The sequence below is a fragment of the Phalaenopsis equestris genome, unplaced genomic scaffold (assembly GCF_001263595.1).
Source record: "Phalaenopsis equestris unplaced genomic scaffold, ASM126359v1 Scaffold227386, whole genome shotgun sequence".
NCBI classification, from domain to species: Eukaryota; Viridiplantae; Streptophyta; class Magnoliopsida; order Asparagales; family Orchidaceae; genus Phalaenopsis; species Phalaenopsis equestris.
This window is the reverse complement of record NW_018245376.1, coordinates 130,460-154,643: the sequence shown is the minus strand read 5'-3', so window position 1 is coordinate 154,643 and position 24,184 is coordinate 130,460. Positions and strand designations below refer to the sequence as shown.

Here is a 24,184-nt window from a genome sequence, read left to right as displayed (position 1 = left end):
CCCCCTTAGGAGGGAAGAAGTGCCCCATCAACATAGGTGTTTGGTCATCCCAACTTGATTTGGTTGGCTGGGATCTGACGACCGAGTGCTTTGGTTTGGCTATTCAATCTTTACCCTAGATAGAAGACTCCTTTCACAAGGATGACACTATGTTGTCGAGCAAAGAGTGAATCACGGTAATCTGACATGCAGCTCACTCTTTTAACAAAAGATTCGTTGGGGGCCTTGTGAAAGCTTTCAAGCTAAAACCTTTTGCTTTATGATGTAGAGCCTCGGTGAATATTGTGAGACGTCCAACCAGTCTCTTGCCGATTAGGTAGTTCTGGGCCATTGGTTCGGACGACATGTGTCTGACCGACTTTGGGTCCACATCAACAAGACTTTGTCCTCGGTTAATGCTGTCCTTTAGTCCTACATTGAATGGTCTTTTGATCTTTCACCAATGGGCCTTCATGACTTTATCATTTTATCCTTTAGTCCATTGAATTTCTTTTACTTTTGTCCTGATACATTTTTTATGTGCATATTTAGTTTCTCGATTCATTTGCTTCTTGAAAGTTGTGTTGCGATAATAACAAGAGAATTTAGTGCAAAATGTTAATTCATTTATTTCATAATCAACACCTTTAATAATTGAACTCTCTGGATTTTCTTTTTCGTGGCACCTATAAATAGGGCGTGTTTGACACCTTTCCTGTTCGCATTTGCTCTCCAGTTTTTCCCTTCAGTTGGTCGACCACTTGAGCATTTCCATTGCTAGCGGCAATGGAACTGTAGAGGATCACATTTCCAAGGAGTTGATGAAGCAAGCCTTCAGGTTATCCCCTTCAAAGATGCGCTCTGAGGAGTCTATGGAGAAGGAGAGGTCTTTAGGAGCGAGCTGGCTCGGAGTTGAGAAACAGATTGCTGGTGCAAAAAGTCCTGAATGTGGGAGCCAACAGAAAGGCAAGAGGGTGAAGAAGTTGGAAGAGGGAAGCTTACCGAAGGTTGAGAGGATGTTCGGAGGAATTTAAGAAGCTCAAAGTTGTAAAGCGGATTAAGCAGGTTGCCTACAAGAGGACATGGGTGGAAGACCAGAAGGACAAAACTAAGTCGTTCGATTCGACTCCTCTCATTCGTTAGAAGGAAGGGATGTGCAAGTCGGGTGGCCTGACAGTTTGCACCGTCGGAGGAAATCTGGCTCCTGGTTACAGTGGAGGAGAGGCGGTTGATCGCCTACGAAATCTTTGAGAATACCTGAAAATGTCTACCGGTTGGTGGCGGAGGTCGACGTATTCATTGGTCTGTTGCACAGAAGAGACGATCGACTCTTTCACTCGGGAAACAGAGATGCAATGAGAGGCTGGAATAAGAGTGTTGTTGGAAGAGCTGACAGCTTTTAAACAATAACATTCGACAGACTTGGCGCCCCCTATATCGGACCACGAGGTCGAGATGGCAGTTATCCGAGAGGAGTTGGCGAATGTCTAGGAGACCTGCTTTGTCATCTAGGTTCAAGCTACATAGTTTAGATAGGTTTAGATTTGGCGGACAAGTATTGTATCAAAAGATGCTTTGTCATCCAGGTCCGAAGTGACTGAAGAACCACCTGTAAAATATTTTTTATCTGAATAAAATTTTGAATTTTAATATTTGCCAAAAAAATCTTATTTGTGATTATTTTCCTCGAATGTAATGCCAATGTGATGCGGGTTCCCTGGATCAAGGCACAACTCCCGCGACGTTTCAACTTCCATTGGTACCCTATGTATAGGAACTGAGGGTTGGATTATTTTTGCACTTTTGATTTTTTCTTTCCTTGTCATTTTTCTTTGTTTGCCTTCCTTTGCTTGAATGGCCTCCAAGTATTCTTCGCAACCCCTTTGGGAAGTTCAAGGCAAAAGGTTTGCCTTAACTTTGGGTGACACGTCCCTCATCCAACTCACTTGTCTTTTTGACAAGGACATCGAGCTCGCGACTGTAGGGCCAAATGATTGAGAGATAGATGATTGTGCGAATGACTTGGCCTTTTACCTAGACCAATTCTAGTAGGATCTTCGACTGCCCTTGTGTCGTGAGCTTCGATTGATTATGAGTCATTACTGCGTGATTCCGACACATAAAACCGAACTCGATTGCGACCATTATTGCTTATGTCGTTTAATGCCAACGATGGGTAATTCCATGGTTCCAGGAGCTGATCTTCCATATGTTCTCTTTCTGAGTAGAGTCAGACGGCTGTGTTTTTTGGGCCGACCCAAAAATTTTATTTGGTTGGCCTGAAAAATAAGACCAAGGACTGGAAGTACCACTTCCTTCTTTGGTCTGCCATGGATTGGGCACCTAGACCCATTTGACTGGAGGGCCATACAAAAAGGAAGCTAGAAGTTCGTGCTGCCTAGGATCAGAAGGTTAGCTTCAAAAGTGGAAGGAAAACATCAATCTATCCTCCAGTATACTGATGGGAGTATAGTTAACAAAGTGTAGAACGCAAAAAGGTTTTGAGCAAATGACTGCTGACCTCTGGGCAACACCGGGCACTTGGGAGGAAAAATGACGGATGGAGATTTCTATCTATAATTCTAAGAAGAAGCTGAGGAAGAAGGCCAATCACTCGAAAGCCACCAAGGTGGCGAGAGAAGAGAAGGAAGAAGAGACGGTCGATCAGACTAAAATTGCATTCTTATATTCAGATTATATTCACTTTATTTTTGAAACAACTATTGTTATCCAAAGAGTCTCCACTAGGGAATTAATATTGATCGAGCCTAAACTCACTTTGAGGGGTATAGGTCGTTTCGGTTGGCCACGAGAGGAGTCCCCTAAGTTTCCAAGCTTTTTGAGGCTCGATGTCGAGGATGAACCTTTGGGAGAAGAAATGGAAAAAGAGGAGGCGTCCCCTCGGCCAGCCACTAGTAGCTTCATTGACTATTTCGCTAGGGGCGAAGCTAGTCGAGTTTTCCCAATGATTGAGGTCGAGTTTGATTCAGAGTCCTCACTTGCTGCTTTTGGAGAAGGGGCTCATTGTCAGGAAAAAGCTAAAGCGGAGTCCAAGGTTGAGGCCTAGCCGACAGCTTTCGAGGCAATCTGACGCTGGACTCAGACACTTCAGTTCCCTCACCCCCTAGAATGAAACAGAAGAGGGCGTCGCACGAGTGGAATCTGATGCAAAAAGATCGACTGAAGTTTTTTGTAACCAGAAATTCCAAGTTCGTACTGATTGTTATAAAGTAGGATTGGTTCAAAAAGGGTCCTGGCGTCGACTCATACACTTCTACCCTCACTAAGGTTCTATGGTCCGAGTGTTTTGAAGAACATCTAGAAGATTGCAGCAGTCATGAGCTTTCGTATGGCCGATCGATATTGGCTACTTGGTATGGATTCCACATATTATCTTGCGTCCCTCTACTAAAAACAAGGGTGAAAATGTTTGATTTCGAGAAGAAGGCCAAAGCTATCAAGGCTCGAGCAAAAGCAGGAGAGAGATGGGCAACCACAGTTGAGGCATGGTTGGAGGAAGTTGAGGTGCTTGACGGACCGATCTGACGAAGATGATAGCCACAGTGAAGACAATGGAGGAGTCCTCCGATGATGAGGCAATGTTCCTCTTGCTGGGTGCCAAGTTGGCAATAGATCAATTCATCTGTGTAGGAATGATCATCCCCAAATATGGTGACCTTGGTCAAATTTTCTAATTTCTTTTCAATGCCTACTATGACGACACTTTGGATTGAGGAGTCTATGTGGGAGCGTGTGGCGGACGTTGGTTCGTTCAACAACTGATGCTGCTTGGGGGGTTCCTATGCTTGATTTTTTTTTTGTTTTTCTTGCTTGTAATAGAAAATGCATAAACAAAAATTTTTTTTGAAGGAAGCTCCTGTAACTGTTTGATTCCAAATGAGATGTAATGCGGCCTTCAACTGGTTTTTTACCTTTATCATGTGCTACATTTATTATGTTTTCTTACCAACTTATTACTTAAGTCATGTCTATGATTTTTATTTGTTCTTTCCCCTTGTATAGTCTTTTTTGTTGATTTTGATGAGCTTAGCATTAGATCGAAGTCTTACTCCCCACCCTTCTTGTTTGCTCGGTTGGATCATTTCCTCAGAATGTGATAACTTTCAAGGATTGTCTCTGGGGTGATTTCCTCTGTAGCATTTTGGGGAGTTTTTTGTTGTTGGGCAAGAAATCGTCACCCGGGGCTTGAGGTTGAATCGAGCCCAACTGTTTTAGCAGGAGAATGTTCGGTCTAATAGGAGGCTTGACCGGCCCCTCCTACTTATCTTTGGGCGGGAATTATTCTTCCATTCCTGTTTTTGTTTTTCTCCAACTCTTCTATTTATATTTGTTTTTATGTCTAAGGGTTGAGCTTATGTTATTTTCTGATTTCAGTTTGTGAGGACAGTCACTGATGTCCTATTTTCCCCTTGAGGGTTGTATCAGATGATTAAGGTAATGCTCTGGTTGTGTCCCTCTTCTTGGTGGTGATTTATGTTCTCCAATGTCCACCTCCACCTCCCCTCCTTGCGCATGTTGGTTTTCCCTGCACCCCCGATGTTCCCAGCCACTAACATCCAGGAGTTTCCTCGGCAGCCAACAGCTTTTTGCCAATCCCAGCTGCCTCTCCCTCTGCCTCCGCCTGTAGCCCCACTTCTCCCCTTCGTGGAATATCGCCAACCTACTATTACCCTTCTCTTCCCTTTTATTCTTATCACTTCAAACTTTTTTTCCTCTAGCTAGTTTCGTGTTGATTGTCTTTACGGGAGCTTGCAAACCAAGCTCGATGCTTTCAACACAAGATTGGTGCTTGTTAAGGCCACTGGAAACGAAAATTTTTACAAATATGAAGCAAACGTTAAAATAGAAACAAGAGGAACGAAATGAATGTCTAGAATAGTTTGAAAGAAGGTTTCATACTTCTAGAAATTTTTCCGAAATCTCTTATCTTGAACCGGGGCTCCTTGGTTGTTTCTCGCTCTCTTTTGTTTGCGGCTTGCTCCCAGGTTGCCGCTCGCTCTCTCCTGTTTACGGGAGAGGGGAGTGGGACACTTAAGGTAAACTCCTCTCCATCTAAGCTATTCAATCAAATCCAACGGTTGAGAAATACGAAGGGAAGGTCGATGGCTATAGTTTGTATACAGGAGATTAATCAAGGAATTAATGATTAAATTATTGTTAATCAAACTTAATTAACTCAATGTCTTATAAATTTATATCTCCCAATCAATTCATAATTAATATTTTGTGCTTTACATAGAATTGAACCATATGACATGTAGAATTTTATAAAAATAATTTGATTGGAATCTAAGGGGTGTGAAATTTTGGGTAATTTAAAAATTAGCCGAAGCTTTAGCTTATTCTAAAATTTTTGGGCGTTATTGCTCTTACCTCACAAAAATTTTCTTATCAAAATTTTTGACTTTACTTAAAAGAGGAGGGATATATCTGTGGCATTTCATCATTTTTTTCCAACGTGACTTTCTTTTTAGGCCCGTGCTTCCACTATTTCTTGACAAATGAAAATTGTCTGTTTTAGCTTCTTAACATCAATGTCTATAATTCTTGTTGGCTTTTCAATATAAGTTATTTTTTCTTCATGTCAGTATCTTCATCTGAAATCCTCTGCTATAAATTTGAAACCCGTTTTTTCAGCATTGAAATGTGAAACACGTCTTGAATATTTGACATACCAACAGTTAACGCTTGCCTATAAACAAAGGGACCAATTCTTTCCAGAATTTTAAAAGGATGGATGTATCTGAGATTTAACTTGCTTCCTTGACCAAATCTGGCTGTATCTTCATTGGCCTAACTTTTAAATATACAAAATATCCAATTTCAAATTTTGTTGCTTTGTGCTTTGGGTCATAATATTTCTACTGTTGATTCTGTGAATCTTTCAATCTGTCTCCGATTAATCCATTTTTTTCTATAGCTTCATTAACTAATTCCATATTTAACATTTGAAATTTACCCACTTGACCCAATTCAATGGAGTTATGCATTTCATGCCATACAATGTTTCATGAGGTGCCTTTTTGATATTGGGCTGATAACTATTGCTTTAGACGGCCTCGATCATTGGAACGCAACATTCCCATTTGCCTCCAAAGTCGAGAAAACATAGCCGCAACAAATCTTCTAATACTTAAATTTATCTTTCTGATTTTCCATCAGTTTGTGGATGAAATACAATGCTGAAATGCAACTTTGTACCTAAACCTTATTGAATGTTATTCCTTAATCAGGATGTAAATTTTTCATCTCTATCAGAAATAATGACTTTTAGAATGCCGTGCAATCTGGTAATTTCTTTGACCTGTAATCTAGTTAACTTTTCAACTGAATCTGTCTACCATATTAGCAAAAAGTAAGTTGACTTTGTGAGCCTATCAATAATAACCCATATATTATCGTAACCCTCCCTTGATCAAGGAAACCCAATAATAAAATTCATAGCAATGTATTGTCATTTTTGTTCAAGCATCAGAAATGATTGTAGCAATCTCCCAAGTCTCTGATGCTCAGCATTTACAATTTGACAAGCTTGATATTGAGATACAATTTAGCAATATTTTTCTTCATACATGGTCTCCAAAATACCAATATGAAATCCTTGTACAATTAGTGCTGCCTAGATGAATTATCTATCCTGAATGGTTGACTTGGAGGTTCAACTTATCGGCACTGAATCTAACGAAATGTTAACAAATTTGTTAGTGTCGATCAGAATGCTTCCTACATGGTAATTACTAATCATCATCACCACGATGAGGACATCATTGTATGGGTTCCCCATTTGGGTTAGGTTCGTATCAGTGAATGTTATTGGTGGAGGGGAGCCGCGCCTCAGAGAGAAAACAACCACACAAAGTTCTCTCGATCGGAGCCTCTTTTGGCTAGCTTGATTGGAGGATTCTCCGTTTCCTCCGAAAATGGTCGATACAAACACGATGATATAGATGGTGTTTGTTCGAACTAGCTCATTCAAGATTTCTTCCACTGGGGCCTTCCCATGTCTCTGGGTCGCAATTCCAGGTGCACGAACTCCTTGAGCATTCCATCTCTTCTTAGTTCCTCGACTAGGCTCCGGTAGTGCCTACATACCTTCGTGTCATAGCCATGGTCTCGATGATAAGTGCATTACTTCTTCGTGCCCCAGAGAAAAATTCTGCCTCTTATTGGCGGCGCCTTCTAGAATTATTCTTTGATTATGATGACCTCTACTAACTCTGCCATAGAAACTCTTAGCGGAGTGGCTTTGGGTGCTTCATGGTTGTTTGACAGGCGCTCATGATAATGAGTCAGTCATTGGTCAGTGTATCTCCCCTAACCTCCTATGTTGTTCTTGTCGGCCCACTTGTTGTCTAAGTATGTTCAACTGTCTTCTTGTCGGGGACGGATGAGAGGTCTTTGACTATCTTTCGGCCTACCAATTATTTTTCGGGGTTGTCTTCTGTGAGAAGCGATCGGTTGATTCAGCTTTGTGGTGGGCAGGGCTGGTGACATATTCCTTGGCTACAATGTGGCTGTTGGCCATCTCCAACAGTTCAACTAAGGTCTTCGATTGTTGCAGGCCTAGGGCTTATTGAAATCGTTCTCCTCTCAACCCTTGTGACAAGGCAACATGCGCTACTACAGGTTCCAAATCCCACATCTCCAACATCTCCTTCTAGAATCTAGTTATATATGAATGTAGGCTCTCATGTTGCCCTTACCTGATTTGTCACAGTGCTTGTGAGCTCTTCCACAACTTCTTGACACTGGCGAACCATGCCAAAAACATCCTCTTGAACTCAACGAAGGAGAAGATTACCCCGATTAACAATCCATTGAACTACCTGAGGGCTGACTCCTTTAGCGTGGTGAAAAAGATGAATCACTTAAGGTTGTTGATGATCCTCAACAAGGAGGAGATGTGGTCGGTAAGATTAGTCTGACCTTTGTAGGAGTCGAGTGATGGTACCTTAAACTTTTTCAAAGGGTTCAGTGACTGAAGTTTGCTGAGATAACACAATCTTTGGCTGTCAAGGGACCTTAGGGCGTCCAAAAAATTTTATATCCATCAGTTTTGACCCAACACTATCTTGGTACTAGGGTTCTTCTGCTCTTTCTTTGGGAAATAGTGCCCTATGATCGTTGGGGGTCGATTCCTCCTGGGGGTTTTGTTCTCTTCTCTCTGCTACTGCTTCTGATAGCCTTTGACATTTGACCCAACATCTGGTCTCTTTAACTCCTAGATCTGTTGCTTCACAAAATCTTTTATGCACTCTATGTTTGCTTTGTCTCTCAAGTGTGTTTCTTATCCTTGTTCTGCTTTTCTTATTGTTGTTGATATGTTCCATACTCAACCCATTTTTTAGGATGTTGAATCCGAATTTATTTGGGAGACCCATCTAAGGTATAGAGTGTAAATAGGAGAGAGAGATGGAGACCAAGAGGAAGAGAGTGCACAGTAATGAGTAGCAGTAAGAATGATTTTTGAATACTTTTACTGCAGAAATGACCCCTTCTATTTTAGGCATGGGGCTATAAGGACCTTGGTCTGACGAGTTTTGTCCTCCTAACCATGCTGAGTAGGGTGTGTGGATAGATTTGAGTATTGCTTATGATAATCTGATCTTTGTCTCGGCCGACTTGAATGTACTGATTAACTTCTGATGACATTTGGTCATCCGGACTTGGATTTGGTCGGTTGGGCTCAATGGTTGTTGATTCTTTCCCTCTAGATGGAGAAATCCTGTCGCCATAATGATATTAGGCTGTTAGACAGAGGAGGAATCACCTTAATCCGATAAACAACTAACCCCTTTGCAAAAGATTCTTTTGGGGTCTTCTGAAATGTGTCAAGGTAAAACCTTCAACTTTCTGATGAACAATCTCAGTGACTCTTGTGAGATGGCCAACAATATTGAGGTGGGGGTTAGGGTGGAGCCTCTTCTCGGTTAGATAAGTCGGGGCCATTGGTTCGGACGGCTTGCATCCGGTCGACTTTGGGTCCGGATCAGTAGGACTTTGTCCTTGGTCAATGACATTCTTTGATGCTACGTTGAAGTGTCGTTTGGTCTTTCACCAATAAGTCTTGACTTTATTTTTTTGTTTTTTAGTCTATTAAAATCCCTTGAGATTTGTGCTGACACATTTCTGATGTACAACAATGGAATTGAGACCTAAAAGGGAGATAAGATTGCCCAAAATAGCTATGATGGCAAAGATCCAGAGCAATGGAAAATTAATCAAAGTGGAGAGCAGTTGTTAGTAAAGGAGTACAGGAACATAGCCTCATATGAGCCACCAAGAACCATTAGGCAACAACGCAAACACCTGTGGGTGCTGGGCAATGGTCGCAATGCGTGAATGCACGGACGTACATGAGAGCACGAGGATGTATGCGCATAAAAAAAATCACATGATGCATTGCAATGGTGAGGAATAGATAAACGCAGGTGGCGCTAGCACGCACTAAGCACGAGGAATCACTGATAGCAATGTGAGTGCAAATGATAGCAACATTGGCGCCTATCAAAAAAGAGCACCAATGTGAGCTTTGAATACTGATGAACAGCTTTTTTTTAAAGTAAGATAATGGAAGTTGGAGATTTTGAAGGTCTAAAATGGTGAAACCAATAGAGGAAGTGGGTGATACTGATGTGTAAGCTTCAACATGTATACATGAGCACATTTGTATGTTGAAGGGTTAATGATTTAAATAAAAAGCTGTAGATGTATTTATTAGTGACACAATGAAAGAGGATCAAAATTGGGCCATATAAAGTATGATCAAGCTTATTAACTCAAAAGCTTAGATCTATATGTGAAGGCCAACTACCTGATAGTTTGCACGAGATGTTTTTAAACTATCCGATGTGGATAAAAACAATGGTGCGAGTCATCTTAAAATTCATCATTAGAGAGTCCAGGCATAATAATTGAGTCCAATTTTTGTGTAGTTAAGTGTAATAACTGAATAAATAAATAAATAATAATCATATAAATATAGAACTTACTGTGTGAGTTCAATGGAACAAAAGATATAGTTCCATCAATTAGGAGATGAAAGGAGGTTAGTGCGATGTGAACGAATGAACTAACCCTAGCAAGCGAGCAATTCAATTTCCAGTGAATGATGTCACACTGTGTTCATGTAACAAAGGAGCAATGTCATGTGCACCAATGATTGGAGAGCGAGCAATTTCGATTGAATGAGCACGAAGGAGCGATGTTGAGCGTCGAGTGTAAGGAGAGGATACATGTACTGAGTGAGAGGCGACATAAAGTATAGGGATAGATGCCCTATGCATGAAGGAGATGAAGCTGGTGAGTGCACTTGAAGTTGGTGGCATGTTGTGCTCACGATGAGTGGTGTGGATTTCGAGCAAAGAAATAAAATAAAATTTTAGGTCTAAGGTTTATTTTTAATTTCATTAATAGTTTAGTTTAGTTTAAAATTTATTAGGTATTAATTCTTTTTCTTAAGAATTCATATCAGTAATTGAATTGTAAAGAGTATATGAATCCAAAGGTTCAAATCGATTGTTGAATTTGCAAAAAATTGACATGAAGTAAATTTATATAAATATTTATAGCTTAAAGTGAAATTAAATTTGATGGAATACTTGGGGTTTTTATTTGGGAAGAGTAGATTTGGAAGGACAACTGATTTGTAAAGTAAGAAGTATGACTTGAGGTATGCAGCTAAATTAGGAATGCTACAATTTGATTGAAGCTTATTAAAATTAATTTAAGATTGTCATTTATGTGATGAAACTAATTTTGAAATATTAAAGTCCAAAAAAATGAGTAAATTCAATATAGTCAATTACCTACCTAATAATGCAATATGATGTTATCTTGTAAACATTATAATTAAAGAATTGAATTATATAAATTGGTACTGCATTAAAGGAATTGAAGGCTAAAGTTACAATACAAAATAAATCATTTAAAAGTCGAGATGAGTTCTTTCTTTTTTTACCTGTACTAAACTTATTTTTAATTTTAAAAAATGCATTCATTTTTTCAATGATTGACTTATGATAGTATTGACAAATTAAATGCATGTTTAATTTTTATAAATGTTTCGTATACTATATTTGTACTGTAAGTTTAATAAATATTTTAATGATTGAAAAAAAAAATGAAAACCAAATGAAATAAATGTACAAGTCAATCATAGGAGTCACCCCCTTATGTTATTAGCTAGAGAAGCTATTGTACTCATGCATGAAAATGAAAATGAAAAGGACTAGACAAAAGCACTAATAATTGATATATTTAAATTGATACAACCGGTATTCCTACTACGACCTATTAAATGAAATGAAATTAAAAATGTTAAAAAAATTCAAGAATATGCTATTATTTGGATGTTTTACGACAAGATAAAGCCTTTATCCTACTAAGTGGGGTCGGATACATGAATCTTTTTTCTCCATTGCGTTCTATTGAGCGTCATATAGTTTAGAAGTTTTAATAAAATGAAACTTTAATGTTTAATTATCATTTTTGAACAACATTCATATAACATTTTAGAGCTTATGAATTTAAGTTTAATACAAAATAGAACTGCAATTATTAGCTAAGTTGTTGTATAATTTAACCTTTTTGTTTACTGCTTATTTTAAGAAAAATTTCATTAAATCAAATGGCATTGAGGAGCGATATGCTTACAGAAGAAGACGGAAATTATTTTTTAGTGAAAATATGCTCCAGGAAATCATTTTATAGTGTTAAATTTCTTTATTGAAATTATTGTTGCAGTTGGATATTTTTTTGTTTTGTTTACAAAGATGTATTAGAAATTTTGTGGTTTAGTGAGTTTACTGTTTGGTTAATTGTTATAGATTATTGTTAATATTAGACTAATATGACACTATCATCTGATCATCTATTTCTTGTCTTGGTAATTCCAAGCTCCTGGCTGGGTCATGACTATTATTGATAAACTTTCCTTAGGTTGTCCAAACACGAATGCCAATTGTACATTCCTTACAAATCTACACTTTGACCATTATTTGGTTGGAATTATTGATCTTCATTGTAAGAATATCCTCTAATCTAGACTACACCTCTTCTTTAGACATGCCTACTATGTCAATGATGTTTCGATGTGTATATTTAAGTGTTTTCCTCATATCGATGCATTGTGAAACCACTTATCAAGCCTGTCTAGGTTGCTTTCCTTAAGTGGGATAAAGGCTTGTTGTTGTTGTATACTTTTTGGATTCTATCTTTGATAAACAATTTCAAGTGAATGTTGCTATTGGTCATGTTTCGAGGTCTTCCATGGTCAAATTTTTTGTTGAAATGAATGTTACCTTCTTTTGGAAAAAAAATTGTGGATTGGCTTAAAGTCTTGTGGATGTTGGTAGAAATTAGCCTTTAAAGGTATTCTCTCATATTGTTCTTTTTGTAAAAATATTTAATGCAAATTTTTTTATTTTTTTCAAGGCTCTTCTTGTCCTATTGAAATCAAACTTTAAATCGTAATATGGAAACTTAACTATTTAGGGACTTCATACTCCAATAGTAGTTGTTGCTTATCAGTCATTAGTTCAGATTTGCACTCAAAACTTGGAAACCATTAACTTTTCACAGGATGCTGAGACATTGTGCCTGCCTCCATTAACCCTACTGAAGTGAGGGTCTCTATACCATGCGCAAGCTAGACATAGAAATTTATTTCTAACATTCTGAATGTTCCCTCTCTTCTTCGTATGAGTGAAGATGAAGAGATTATGATTGGTGGCGATTCTAATGAGAGCATTATAAGCGATGATATTCAGTGATGATGATAAGTGATGATATTCCAGTGGATAGGAGAATTCATATCCCATTTACCAAATGGAGCTTTAGTGAAAAGAAATATGGTCGCTCTTTTCTTTTCACTGGGTTTCAACAAGGTGGCTAGATGAGTTATTTTTTCCCCTTTGTTGTTTTCTAGTTCTATGTTATAGGTATTTGATTATATATTATATATATATATATATATATATATATATATATATATATATATACACACATATACATATAGATATATTGTACTCACATCATTATCTTGTTATATTTTGTGTATGTGGTTCATTATGTAAGCTACTAGCGTTTTTTTATTAATTCCATCATTGGTTCCTCTTCAATGGTTGCACAACCGGTTTACTAATTCCATGCCTGCTAAGAAAACTTCAACGGTCACTCTTTTTACTGGTGCTTGTTTATTCATATGCTTACTATTGTGCTTATCTTCAACTCAACGTATATAGGGGTGAATTTCTGCATGATTTTGATGATGAGTTTTCAGACAAGACATTATCTTCTGTCCAATTTCTAACTTAATCATCAAATTTTTTCAGGTTTATATCTTAACAATTTTGAAAGGTTTGAAGCATCGGTTAGCTGCTGGTAATCAGGCCTTTTTTCTTTCAAATATCATTTTGGTTCCTTCATCAAATTTAGATGTGGACATTGAAATATAAACATTTGATTATTATGCTGGCTGATGATCTTTCCATTGGGTCAAACCACCTTTACAAATGATAAAGGAACGTTATAGCTTGAGTGGAATTTTAAGTTTGGAAATAATATGTTTTTGAGAAATGTAAAATTTCAATGTCATTTTTTGTTGCATTATAAAATTTAAGTGGCCTACTTATCTTGTATTTTTATTGGATCGTCATGTGACGTTTTACACGCTTTCATTTTCTTTTAATGTCTTTTCTTTCCCCAACTGTACAGGTGCTAGATTACCTTATATAACTATACTCTTGCCCAGAGGAAAGACAGTAATTCAATCTCCTATAGGAGACAGATCAGTCTATATTGCTACGAGGTAAAAGACTTGTTATTTAATTTAAAACTTAATTTCCAATCTAAACTGCGGAAGTTTATAGATTCCTCCATTATTTTTATATTTTCTATTCAATTTTATGTGCATTCTGTGATCAAATATTTGAACTGCAATTATTATTAATGTTCCATAAAAATTGCTCCTATGAACATCATCAACAACTTGTTCTCATCTTAACTATTTGAGGACGGCTTTATGCATCTTCATTCTCCAGTTCTTTCTATTCAGCTTTGCATATGGTGTTAAATATACTCTACATTTTTTTTGCACAATTTCTATCCATGTTACTGCTAATCTAACTCTTGTTTCACAATCCTTTGATATTAATTTTATTTTCTCATTTTATTATGGTATTTTTTACACTTTACTATATATGTCCATATCACTAGAGCTTATTTTCAATTATCTTACCTGTAATGGGTGTTTTACAATCATCCCTCTTTTTGATCTTTCCTGGTTTTCGTCATTCTCTCTTTGGATAATGTTAGTTGTTCCCATGCTGTCCAATTCCTGAGTAATGGCTTTCAAACTTCTCCCAGCTTTTGTTTTACTGCAGAAGTCTTTCTCTATCCGTCATTGGGTGTTCAAGCAATGCATTCCTGATATTTATTCCGCTTCTAACAGCCTCTTCATCTGTTAAATATGCATTGAGTTAAATTTATATTTTTTGCTGGCTGAAAATTATTAAGCTCTGTTTACAGTACAATCGCCTCTGATGCTTACTGAAATCCACCACATGCAGAATTTATAGTCTCAGCTGCTCACCATCCGGAATGCTATATGCCTACTCCCCGCAGCTTTTTGTTTTCCTCATTTGTGACCCTTCAAAGCTAACCTGCTTCCTATTGTTGAGATTCGTATCTTTTTGAGGGTTCTAATTATAAATAGGAAATATAGAGTCTAGGGGCAATTTGTAAGAATGCTGTATGATTCTATATGAGCCTAGGTCATTAATGAATAGAGCAAGTCTTTAAAGCAATTTTGTCTTGAATGTATCAGAGTCCTAGCCCTAGCACTGTGAAGGGAAGAATTAGATAGGGCTTCGGCTTCGCACGCAAGGAGGTGGGAGCTGCTTGCATAGATATTTGTATGCAGTGTTATCGTTGTTGCTCTTCCCAAACAAAGGAGCGCAATAAGAGAGTTCTGAAGGTCTATGTGTTGCATGATTCCGTCGTTGCTTTCCAGTGAGCGCAGCAATTCTGCATTCATTTCCATTGATAGCAACGATCCTGTTGTTGCATTTCCCGAACACAGGAGCAGAAGAAGGGAATTTCGAAAGTCTCGGTGTGCTTTGTTGCCACACAAATGAAAAGGAGATGGGGGCTGCGTTCCCACGGCTCTTGTTTTGGTGCATAGAAAAGAGAAGAAACGCGGAGTTTCAAAGGTCTTCGCACACATCAATCCCTTCATTTGCTGCAAGTAGAGGGGAAATTGCAAGCTCCGTCTGCATAGGAATAGGGAGAGGGCACCACCTTTAGTTACTGGGTCGTGGAGGGGAAACAAGTGAAATTTTTGGTTGCTCTGTCGCTTGATGGACGTAATAGGGGGCTTTGCATGGAACAAAAACTGGCGATCGAGCATACAAAATAAAGAATAATTAAATTGCTTTTGATCTTAATGATAAGATAGATCAAGATCAAGTCAAGAAAAGCAAGGTAGTTGCGTTTGATCTGTGTGATCTAGACTTGGTTCCTTGTGATTGAGAATATCGAGAGATGGAGATAGGGCAGGAGGTAAGGAATTGGAGATTTTGAGAAAGATAGATCTTGAAGTTTTGAAGGTCTTGGTTGAGCTTATATAGGAAGCCAACGTCTCGATGGGAGCCACAACCTCAGCACGTGCTCTGACGCGAGTGAAGTTAAATCTCCCTCTTGTGGATCTAAAAATTGATGGACTAGCTACATATCTGAGTTAATCGCGTTGGATCGAGGCTGCTCTAGTAGAGAAGAGATTAGAGAGATATCTGACGGAGCTCGAGCCAAAGAGTGATAGTATGAGTGGGGGCCACATACACCTTGCTTTACACCTGACTACTCAACTCGGTGGTCCATTGATTGCCTCATCATTAGAAGTAAATCAAAAGGTGTGGGACATCTGGGCAAAACTGAAGTGAATCTATGTTGGGTTTAAGAATAGTACGAGGGTGTTCCTGATTCAACGTGAGATATAGAGGTAGTGGTACAAGGTGATCGATCGATTCAGGAGTACTCCATAGATTTAGAGCAGTTGTGGGCAGACCTTGATTACTTCTCAGCGATGTCGAGCTGTGGTGATTTGGGGTACAAGAAAGGGGAGATCTTTCTATAAATAAGAATTATGCGGTTTCTGGCCTATCTGAATCTGATCTTTGATCAATGGAGATTAGTCCTCATAGCCAGGCGAAAATACCTTCACTGGATGAGGTCATTGTTGCGATGATACAAGAGTCGCATGAAACTACACTCTGGGCTGAGTGGATTTCTAAGTACACGATCAACTTTGGTCGTCTCGAACTCAGGTATGACAGGTGTCCATAGGGAGACTCACAAGTGTTATAACTACGATAAAGTAGGCCATTTGAGCAAGGTCTATCTCAAGCAATCTAAGGAAAGAGAGACAGGTGGACGTGAACAGTTTGGTGACTGTGGTCGTGGTTGTGGGGTCTAAGAGGTGGTAGAGGCAGCTATCTGACAAATCTGATGTTAGTTGAGGATGAGGAAGAGATGGGTGTGGTTTTTATAGGTGAGGATTCTAGAGATGTTGAAGAGGATCGCGAAAGAAACAGGTGATGAGCTTGAGAATGCATCAACCTCATCATCATCAAGTGGTAACATTGACTGTTATGCTCACTTTGACAGATGTATTCATGATACACATGATCGTACCACTATTTTCACTAAAATATCACCAGAATGGATAATAGATTCTTGTTCATATCGACATGTGACAAGTACTGCTAAGGATTCTCTTCCTATCTCATCTAGCAACTCCAGAGAGCATCCAAACTACTGATGGTACAACAGGCTGTAGTTGTTAAGAGTAGAGTGAGGTGTATCGATTATATGACTTTGCCCAATATTTGGATACTTTTTTCTTTCCAGTGAACATTTTATCCTTTAGTATTGTTATTTTTCAACTAAAATGTGTTGTTTTATTGAATATTCCTAAGATGATCTTTCAAGAGAAAGGAACAAAATATGACAGTGAACTTTGGTACTTGGATAAAGTGGAGATAGACTCAGCTTTAACATCTATGGTAGAGAGTGTTGTCATAGGGGGATATGGGAGGAGTGTGGAAGATATGTTGTTGCTACATCACAGGCTCATGCGGCACTTTTGATTTAGGGTCTGTTTGGGGCAGCTTAAAAGTGCGGGCGGCATTTCGAAAACGCCGCCTTGGTGTTTGGTTAGCACTTATTAACAACTTATACAAAACTGTGTTTTCGATTTTATAAAAGACGTGGACCGCGGGGGTCGTTCCGCGGTCCGCGTTTTCAATCTCATTTTGACTCCCGTGACCCTGCCATCATATGTTTCCCGTGACCCTCCTCTCCCTCGCATCTGCCGTCGAGCTCCACCTTCCACGTCCTCCTCTCACCAAAATTTCAGAGCGGCCAAACGGGCTCTGCACGATCTCTGCCCTTTCATTCCAGACCTAAACTTTCCAGAAGCTCAAATCCATGGAACTCCTTCACTTTCTCCACTCCTAAATACTCGACCACTTTGCTTCCGCTTCGTAGTGAGACTACTCGCGCGGTTGGAGGGACAGAGGTGAAGGACGATTCCGACGGCGGCGATGCTCATTCTTTTCTCACCAGCATCTTTTAGATTAAAATTAAATTCTTTAATAGCCAAAAATATTTTATGCTCCAATTCTACTGGTAAGTAACATGTTTTTCCAAAAATAAGTCTATATGAGGACATTCCTATAGGAGTCTTATAAGTAGTTCTATATGTTGACAACAAATCGTCATGAAACACAGACCTTCATATTGTACCCACTGTAAGATGTTTGGGCATATCTTGATAAATGTCACAAGCTATATCCTAATTTGAAATCTAAGGTTCAAGTGAATAAGGATGGGTCTAACCCCACTGCTTTGGACATTTTAGTTCCTCATGGGAAGGATACTACTAGACAGGAGGTGTTTATTGCCCCTGTGGACACCCCTGACGCTATTGTTACTTTTACTGCGATTGATGTGATGCTGACACCTTCATGACACCTTCAAACCCCATTGGTCAAACCCCATTGGAAACAATACTAAAGGACTATTACCTACAAAGGATAGTGTTTAGACTGATAATCAGGAGTGTCTCGCAGTTCCCCTTCTTCAGGAAGTATCCGCTGTAGAGACAACTCATACTTCACATATACTAGAACCTATTGATGATATTACTGTTGGTAATCCTTCTGCTACAGCTCTATCACCTCATCAGATTCTTTCTTCGGATGAGGAATAACAGGCTTACACTTCTGGGAGGAAGAAAAAGAATGGAGATCTACTTGAGCTCAGAAATCTTACGGATGATACTTTGGTTACTTCGAGTAATGGTACACACCTTACCAATTTGAATCCCTTTCGAGAACTATAGGCAGAGGCAGAACTGAATTGGGATGACCCTCACTTTTTCCGCGCATTGGTGGTTTTTTGTTTTTATTTTTATTTTTATATATGTACCCTTTTTTGACTTTTTTGTGTGTTGTACTGTGTGGGTTGGGTGTCTATTTTTTGGGTGTCTATTTTTTGGCCCACTCATACAACCTATTTGTATCTTTTCTCTTTAATATATTAGCCCTTGCGCTTTTTTAATATATATATATATATATTAGTGGTATTTCTGATGTTTTGTTAAAGATGAGTGTTGTATAAATAAATGTCAAAGTCTAGGTATTAGAAATATAAATAAATAAGAACTATGTGATATGTATGTCAACCCTCCTAAGTTTTGAAGTAGCCCCATACATTTAGGTATAATATTATTAGCAGAATCCTGAAGCAAGGTTGAAGTCTCTCCTTCAAATTTTTACTTAAATGGGAATAAGAAATACTTAACATCTGTAAAAAGATGAAAAGATCTTTTTGCGAGGTCCCTTGTATGCTGGTGAGTAGAACGAGCATGCCATCGTTTTCTGCACTGCAATTTAGTGTGCTTACTATTAATTTTTCTGGTGGTCAACAAAAGGGCGTCGTAGCACTTTTTTTTCCTTTGGTAAAATTATTTTTTTTTTGCTATAAACTTTTCTTCCCTTTTTAACCTTCCTGCACACCTCCATCCGTTTTATTTTTTGAATTTGAAGTAAAGTTCATCATTAGGCATTCTGTTTTAACTCTTGGAAGCAAAGATGGTGCTCTGAAACTTAGATTGAAGGATAGTGAAATAAAGAAGTAAGTGGTGGTGAATATTTCACCTTAAAACTTCAATCTCTTTAAAATTTTTAGAACTATTATAACTATGATTTTTAAATCAAATGAATACTTACTATTACATTATTATTAAGTATTTAATTTTAGGAAGGAATTTTTTTTAAAAAAAATAATATGATATTAAAGAGGTTTAGTAAAATTTTGTGTTGGCGAGTGCCTCCCACAGCTACTCCCTTGATTCCACCACTACATACATCTAGTATTAGTGTAATTCTCTGTAAACCAGAAACTTGCTGGAGATCCCACAGATATTCTATCTAATTCTCAGAAGCTATATTTAAAACCTTCTATACGTACTAGATTCTTATTAGCCATTCTAGAGGATAGTGAACCTAGTTGTAAAGGTTAAAAGGAAAACAAAGAAATAATTTTGCACTGCTGTTTTTCATTTCTGAACTAGCCCCCCTATTCTAACATCATAAATGGCAGATTTTTTATTCTTAAAAAGTAAAACAAAACTCTATCCATGCAGGGTCGGTCAAGCAGTTGGATCTTTACTGAGGCGATTGGGGCTACGGTATCAGGGAGATGAATCTCATGGTAAAATAAGAATAAATGGCCTCACTTTAAAAAGGTGGTTCAAGCCTAAACATGCCAGCAGTTCTATAAATGCAAGACATGGAGATTTGATTCTGGCATCCGAACGGCTCGCCAAAGGCATAGCCGACCAACAGCGCAAAATACGGAGCAAAAACTTGTCGCTGGAGTAATTCTTCATCTTTCATGGTATCATTTTGATTATTTGAATTTATCCCAATATGATTATTTCACTTTGCATATACATTTTCTGATGCAGTCACGTTGGACATAAAGTGAGTCGTAAAACTAGTAGATTTGCTTTAAGATGAATGCAGTTCGATTTATTTTCAAAGCAAATGCAACGGCTATGAGGCTTGTATTGACCAAAGTTAATCAGGCTTTATGTTGTTAATAGTTTAGCTCAGCTGGAACATGATAATACTGATGGTTTACTGAGCCACTTCCTTGCTGTCATTAACATCGCATTTGATCAAGAAAGTATTTCTGAAACATTTTTTGAAAGATTTACATACATACCACTCAATTCTATGTATTTACATATATGTAACACAAACTTCAAGTTTTACATATATGCCACTTTATGCATGGAAATGTGTATTTCACTTTTTAAAAATTAAAATATTGGTATTTTGTATGTGATAAGAAAGATTTGGGGGTTATAAATATAAATAGTTTAGGTGTTAGATATGTAATTATATAGGAATTGGGCGGTATGTATGTAAATGCCCATGTTTTTAGAAGTATTTTTTTGAACTCTCTATTCATAAGAATAAGATTGCCTGAAAAAAATATCTCATCTCAGTTATGAGCTAAGCTATGTTTTATTTGAGAGGTCACCCCCATAACAACTTTTAGCCTACTGAGGAATTTGCGTTGCAGGCTAATTTGAGTGCCCATGAATTGTCTGCTCGGAAGCTTGGAACGGATAGAAAAATGAAATGAAAATTATGTATTATTATAGTTGTTTTATTTTCCTTTCTCCTGTTCTGCGGGCTAATGTGTTTTAGTGGCCTCTCGAGATGGGGAAAATATTGCGTCTGGAGACAGGACTCGCGTCCGGACAATGGACGTGAAATAGCGGAGGTCTGAGCTCCTGCTCTGCCCCGCTGTATTATGTCCGTTATCCAAACTCAGTTCAACGTCCGGACTCCAAACACAATATTTTTTCCTCAAGATGAGAGAACAACAACAAAAGCTGTAGTATTAAACTCCCTCGTAGAACACTGTTTCTCTGTTTTTTACTATTTTCTATTATTAATAAATTGGGGGCATTTGCTAAGATGACACAATTTTTATATATTTATATATCACACACCTAAACTTTCATATATAATCCATATTGACATTAAATTGAGAGGCTGCCTCCTTTAAATCAAATAATACCCTCACTTTGTTTTGTGCGAGTTCAGAGCTTATTACGGAGAACTTTCTCATACGAGCAATAAAAGTTTTTTTAAAATAATGTAAGTCATGCTTGAATTCATTAGAACATTGATTTAAAATAATATGAAGTGTTTTAAAGTGGTATGTAATAAAATGCCCTTTAATAGCCCGATTGCTAAAGTCTGTAGATGGGTCTATTAGAGGTGACTTGCTAGTATTCTTTTTACTATGATTTTAAAAAGTTCAACCAATTCAATACATGTGATAGTTTGAGAGAGCTAAATATATATTCTGAGAGGATTATTTTATGAGATGGGAGTTTGCTGCTGTTGATGAGTAAACAAGTTGTTTTGTAAGTTTTTACATTTTAGCTTTACTTGCAAGAATGATTTTAATGGAATGTTTTTCCAGTATTTTTTTTTAAACATGCGTGGGCTAAATTTTCTTTCGCGTCTATATGATTTATGGTAGGTGGTTTTCGTGATTTTTTTTTTTTATGGTTTTTTTCCTATATCATTTTCTTGGGGAATCAGGCTCTTTCGTAGTTGTGTTAATCATAGAATTTCATTTACTTATATGTTTCGACAAAAAGATAATATATTATGTGATCTATGACTCTTGTGTGTTGCGCAGAGGAAGGAAAATTTTAACCATAAAACAAAATTTGAATAATAAGTCATATTTTATCCGGGCTTTATAACGTGTTAGAATTGAGTGTGATTGTAAAGAGAGAAAGTGGTTAAAGGGAACCTCTAGAGATTTGTTTGGGAAGAAGTGTGAGATAAGTTGTGTTCATTTCTTTCTTTTTTTTAAAAACTTATTTGTATATATAAAATCTGTGTTTTCTCGTATCATTCTCATGAATTCTGAGTAGTCTTCTTTATCTTTCTCCCTATAATGAGATATGATTTTGTGAAGAATTAATTTTATTTCGTAAGGTTTTAAATGATTTAAAATATTTAAAAATATTATATTAAATTAAAATATTAATTTTTAAATTGATTAAAAAAATAATATTACATCATAATTGTATTATTTAAATTATATTAAAAAAAATTTAAATATTTATTACAAATTCAACCGTGATTGAGACATTATACTTTAAACCTCTCCTTTCGATATAATAATGTCTTTGATTTTCACAAACTTCAACCCGCACAATCGTTTGTTTGATACCCTCCCAACCTTCTGCAAATTCTGGTTTAAGAACTTTTTACCAGAAAATGAGATATTAATTAGTATTTTTTTCTTCTTTTTTTAATGTAAGCCATAATTAATACCGTCCACATCCTGAATTCAAGACCATTTAGATTTAAAACTTCTTTCCTTAATTATATTTACATGCATACCACTAACATATGTGTTTGCATATCATACAAACAAATTTTAATTTATACATAACACCTTATCTTTGCATAAAAAATCGTATTCTACTTTTTAATATTTAGAATAATGATATTTTAATAACCAAATTCAATATCATTAAATCAAACATGAGTATTAAATCAAACATGAGTTGATTTGATACTGCAGTGTTCAGTTCATGTAATGGCTGGGGACTTTTACATACAAACTACCCAATTCCTAAGCATTTACATATCTAATACCTTAATTTTGTTTTTTACATTTATATCACCCAAATTTGGCATGACAACAAGATTATGCTTGGAGGGAAAGGCTTTAGTGTGGTTTCAAAGAATGGAGGCAAGATATTCGATGCACTCATGGGAGGAGTATAAGGATTGCTTGTTGGAGCCTTTCCAAGTAATTTAGGAATGAGACCTACAGAAGCAATTCTATGCTCTGACTCAGGAGGGCACGATTAAGGAAGAACGGGAGAAGTTTGAGCTTTTGTCAGAAAGATTGAGGGATATTTCTGTAGCAGAACTTGAAAGAAACTTCTTGAAAGGTCTGAAGCCCGACATCCGAGCAGCCATCCGACTATTAAGACAGTGAGGATTGAGAGAAATGATGGAGCTCACCCAGATGATGGAGGATAAGAAACAGGTGAAGAAGACAAATAAAGGAGGCAACACCGGAGGATTTAATAAGAACACCTTAACAGCCACAACAACAGCGACCCAAACGGAGATTGTTCATAAAGAGACACCGATGGGGAAGAATATAGGAACCCATCCCAGGGAAAATTTCAAGCACCTCACAGACGCAGAAGTGCAGATAAAAGAGCAAAATGATTGTGTTTCCGCTATGAAGAAAAATATACATTAAAGAGCGTGCCCTTCAGATTCTTCTAGTTTAAGACGATACAAAGAGTGAAGAGTCAGAGGAGAATGTGGTGGAGTATCTGCATTTGGATGTGGTGGAGGTGTCCCTCAATTCGGTGGTGAGATTTACCCTGAATCACACCATAAAGATGAGGGGGTGGATAAGGGTATAGTCGATTGTGGTGTTGGTGGATAGCGAGCCCACACATAAATTTATCACAAATCAGGTTGTGGAGAAGCTAGGGCTGAGCTAGTGACTACAGGGAGCTTCGATGTCATAATGAGGACAGGGAAGGTACTGGAAAGGTAGATAAAATTTGGGGAGTTTGCAAAGGGTTAGTTCTAGCACTCCACGGCATATAGGTGGTGAAGGACTTCCTTCCCTAAGACTTGGGCAACACAAATGTGATTTTATGGATGAAACTACGAACGCTAGGGGAGATGAAGGTGGATTGGAAGTCCCTAACAAAGGAGTTCCAAGTGGAGGGTAGGAAGGTAACGTTGAAAGGAGATGCTAGTTTATGCAAAACTATGGTGTCGCACAAAACCATGGTCAAGTTGATATGGGGAGCAGGATTAGGCTACTTGGTATAGTTGCAGGGCATTAAGAAGGTTTGAGATTCAGAGTTAACAAAGTTTCTTGAAGGGGACCACAACTCCTACAATAGTTCAGGGATGTATTCCTACAGCCAAGCAGGTTACCTCCCCTGAGGGAGCACAAGCACTCTATTACCTTGAAGGAGTGTGTTTCTCCCATCAGTTTCAGACCATATAGGTACCCCTAGATTCAAAATAATGAG

General features: G+C 37.7%; 1 protein-coding gene across 3 annotated transcripts in view; it reads left to right on the top strand.

Annotated features, from left to right (window-relative positions):
• LOC110037935 (pentatricopeptide repeat-containing protein MRL1, chloroplastic) overlaps positions 1–20,194 on the top strand; it is an 86,973-nt gene extending 66,779 nt beyond the window's left edge. For all 3 annotated transcript variants that reach the window (XM_020742678.1, XM_020742677.1, XM_020742676.1), the window contains 3 exons: positions 13,335–13,383; positions 13,717–13,810; positions 19,709–20,194. In XM_020742678.1, the coding sequence (XP_020598337.1) occupies positions 13,335–13,383; positions 13,717–13,810; positions 19,709–19,946 (381 nt within the window). In that variant the 3' untranslated portion in view covers positions 19,947–20,194. The remainder of the gene's footprint in view (positions 1–13,334; positions 13,384–13,716; positions 13,811–19,708) is intronic.
• Positions 20,195–24,184: the final 3,990 nt, after the last annotated feature.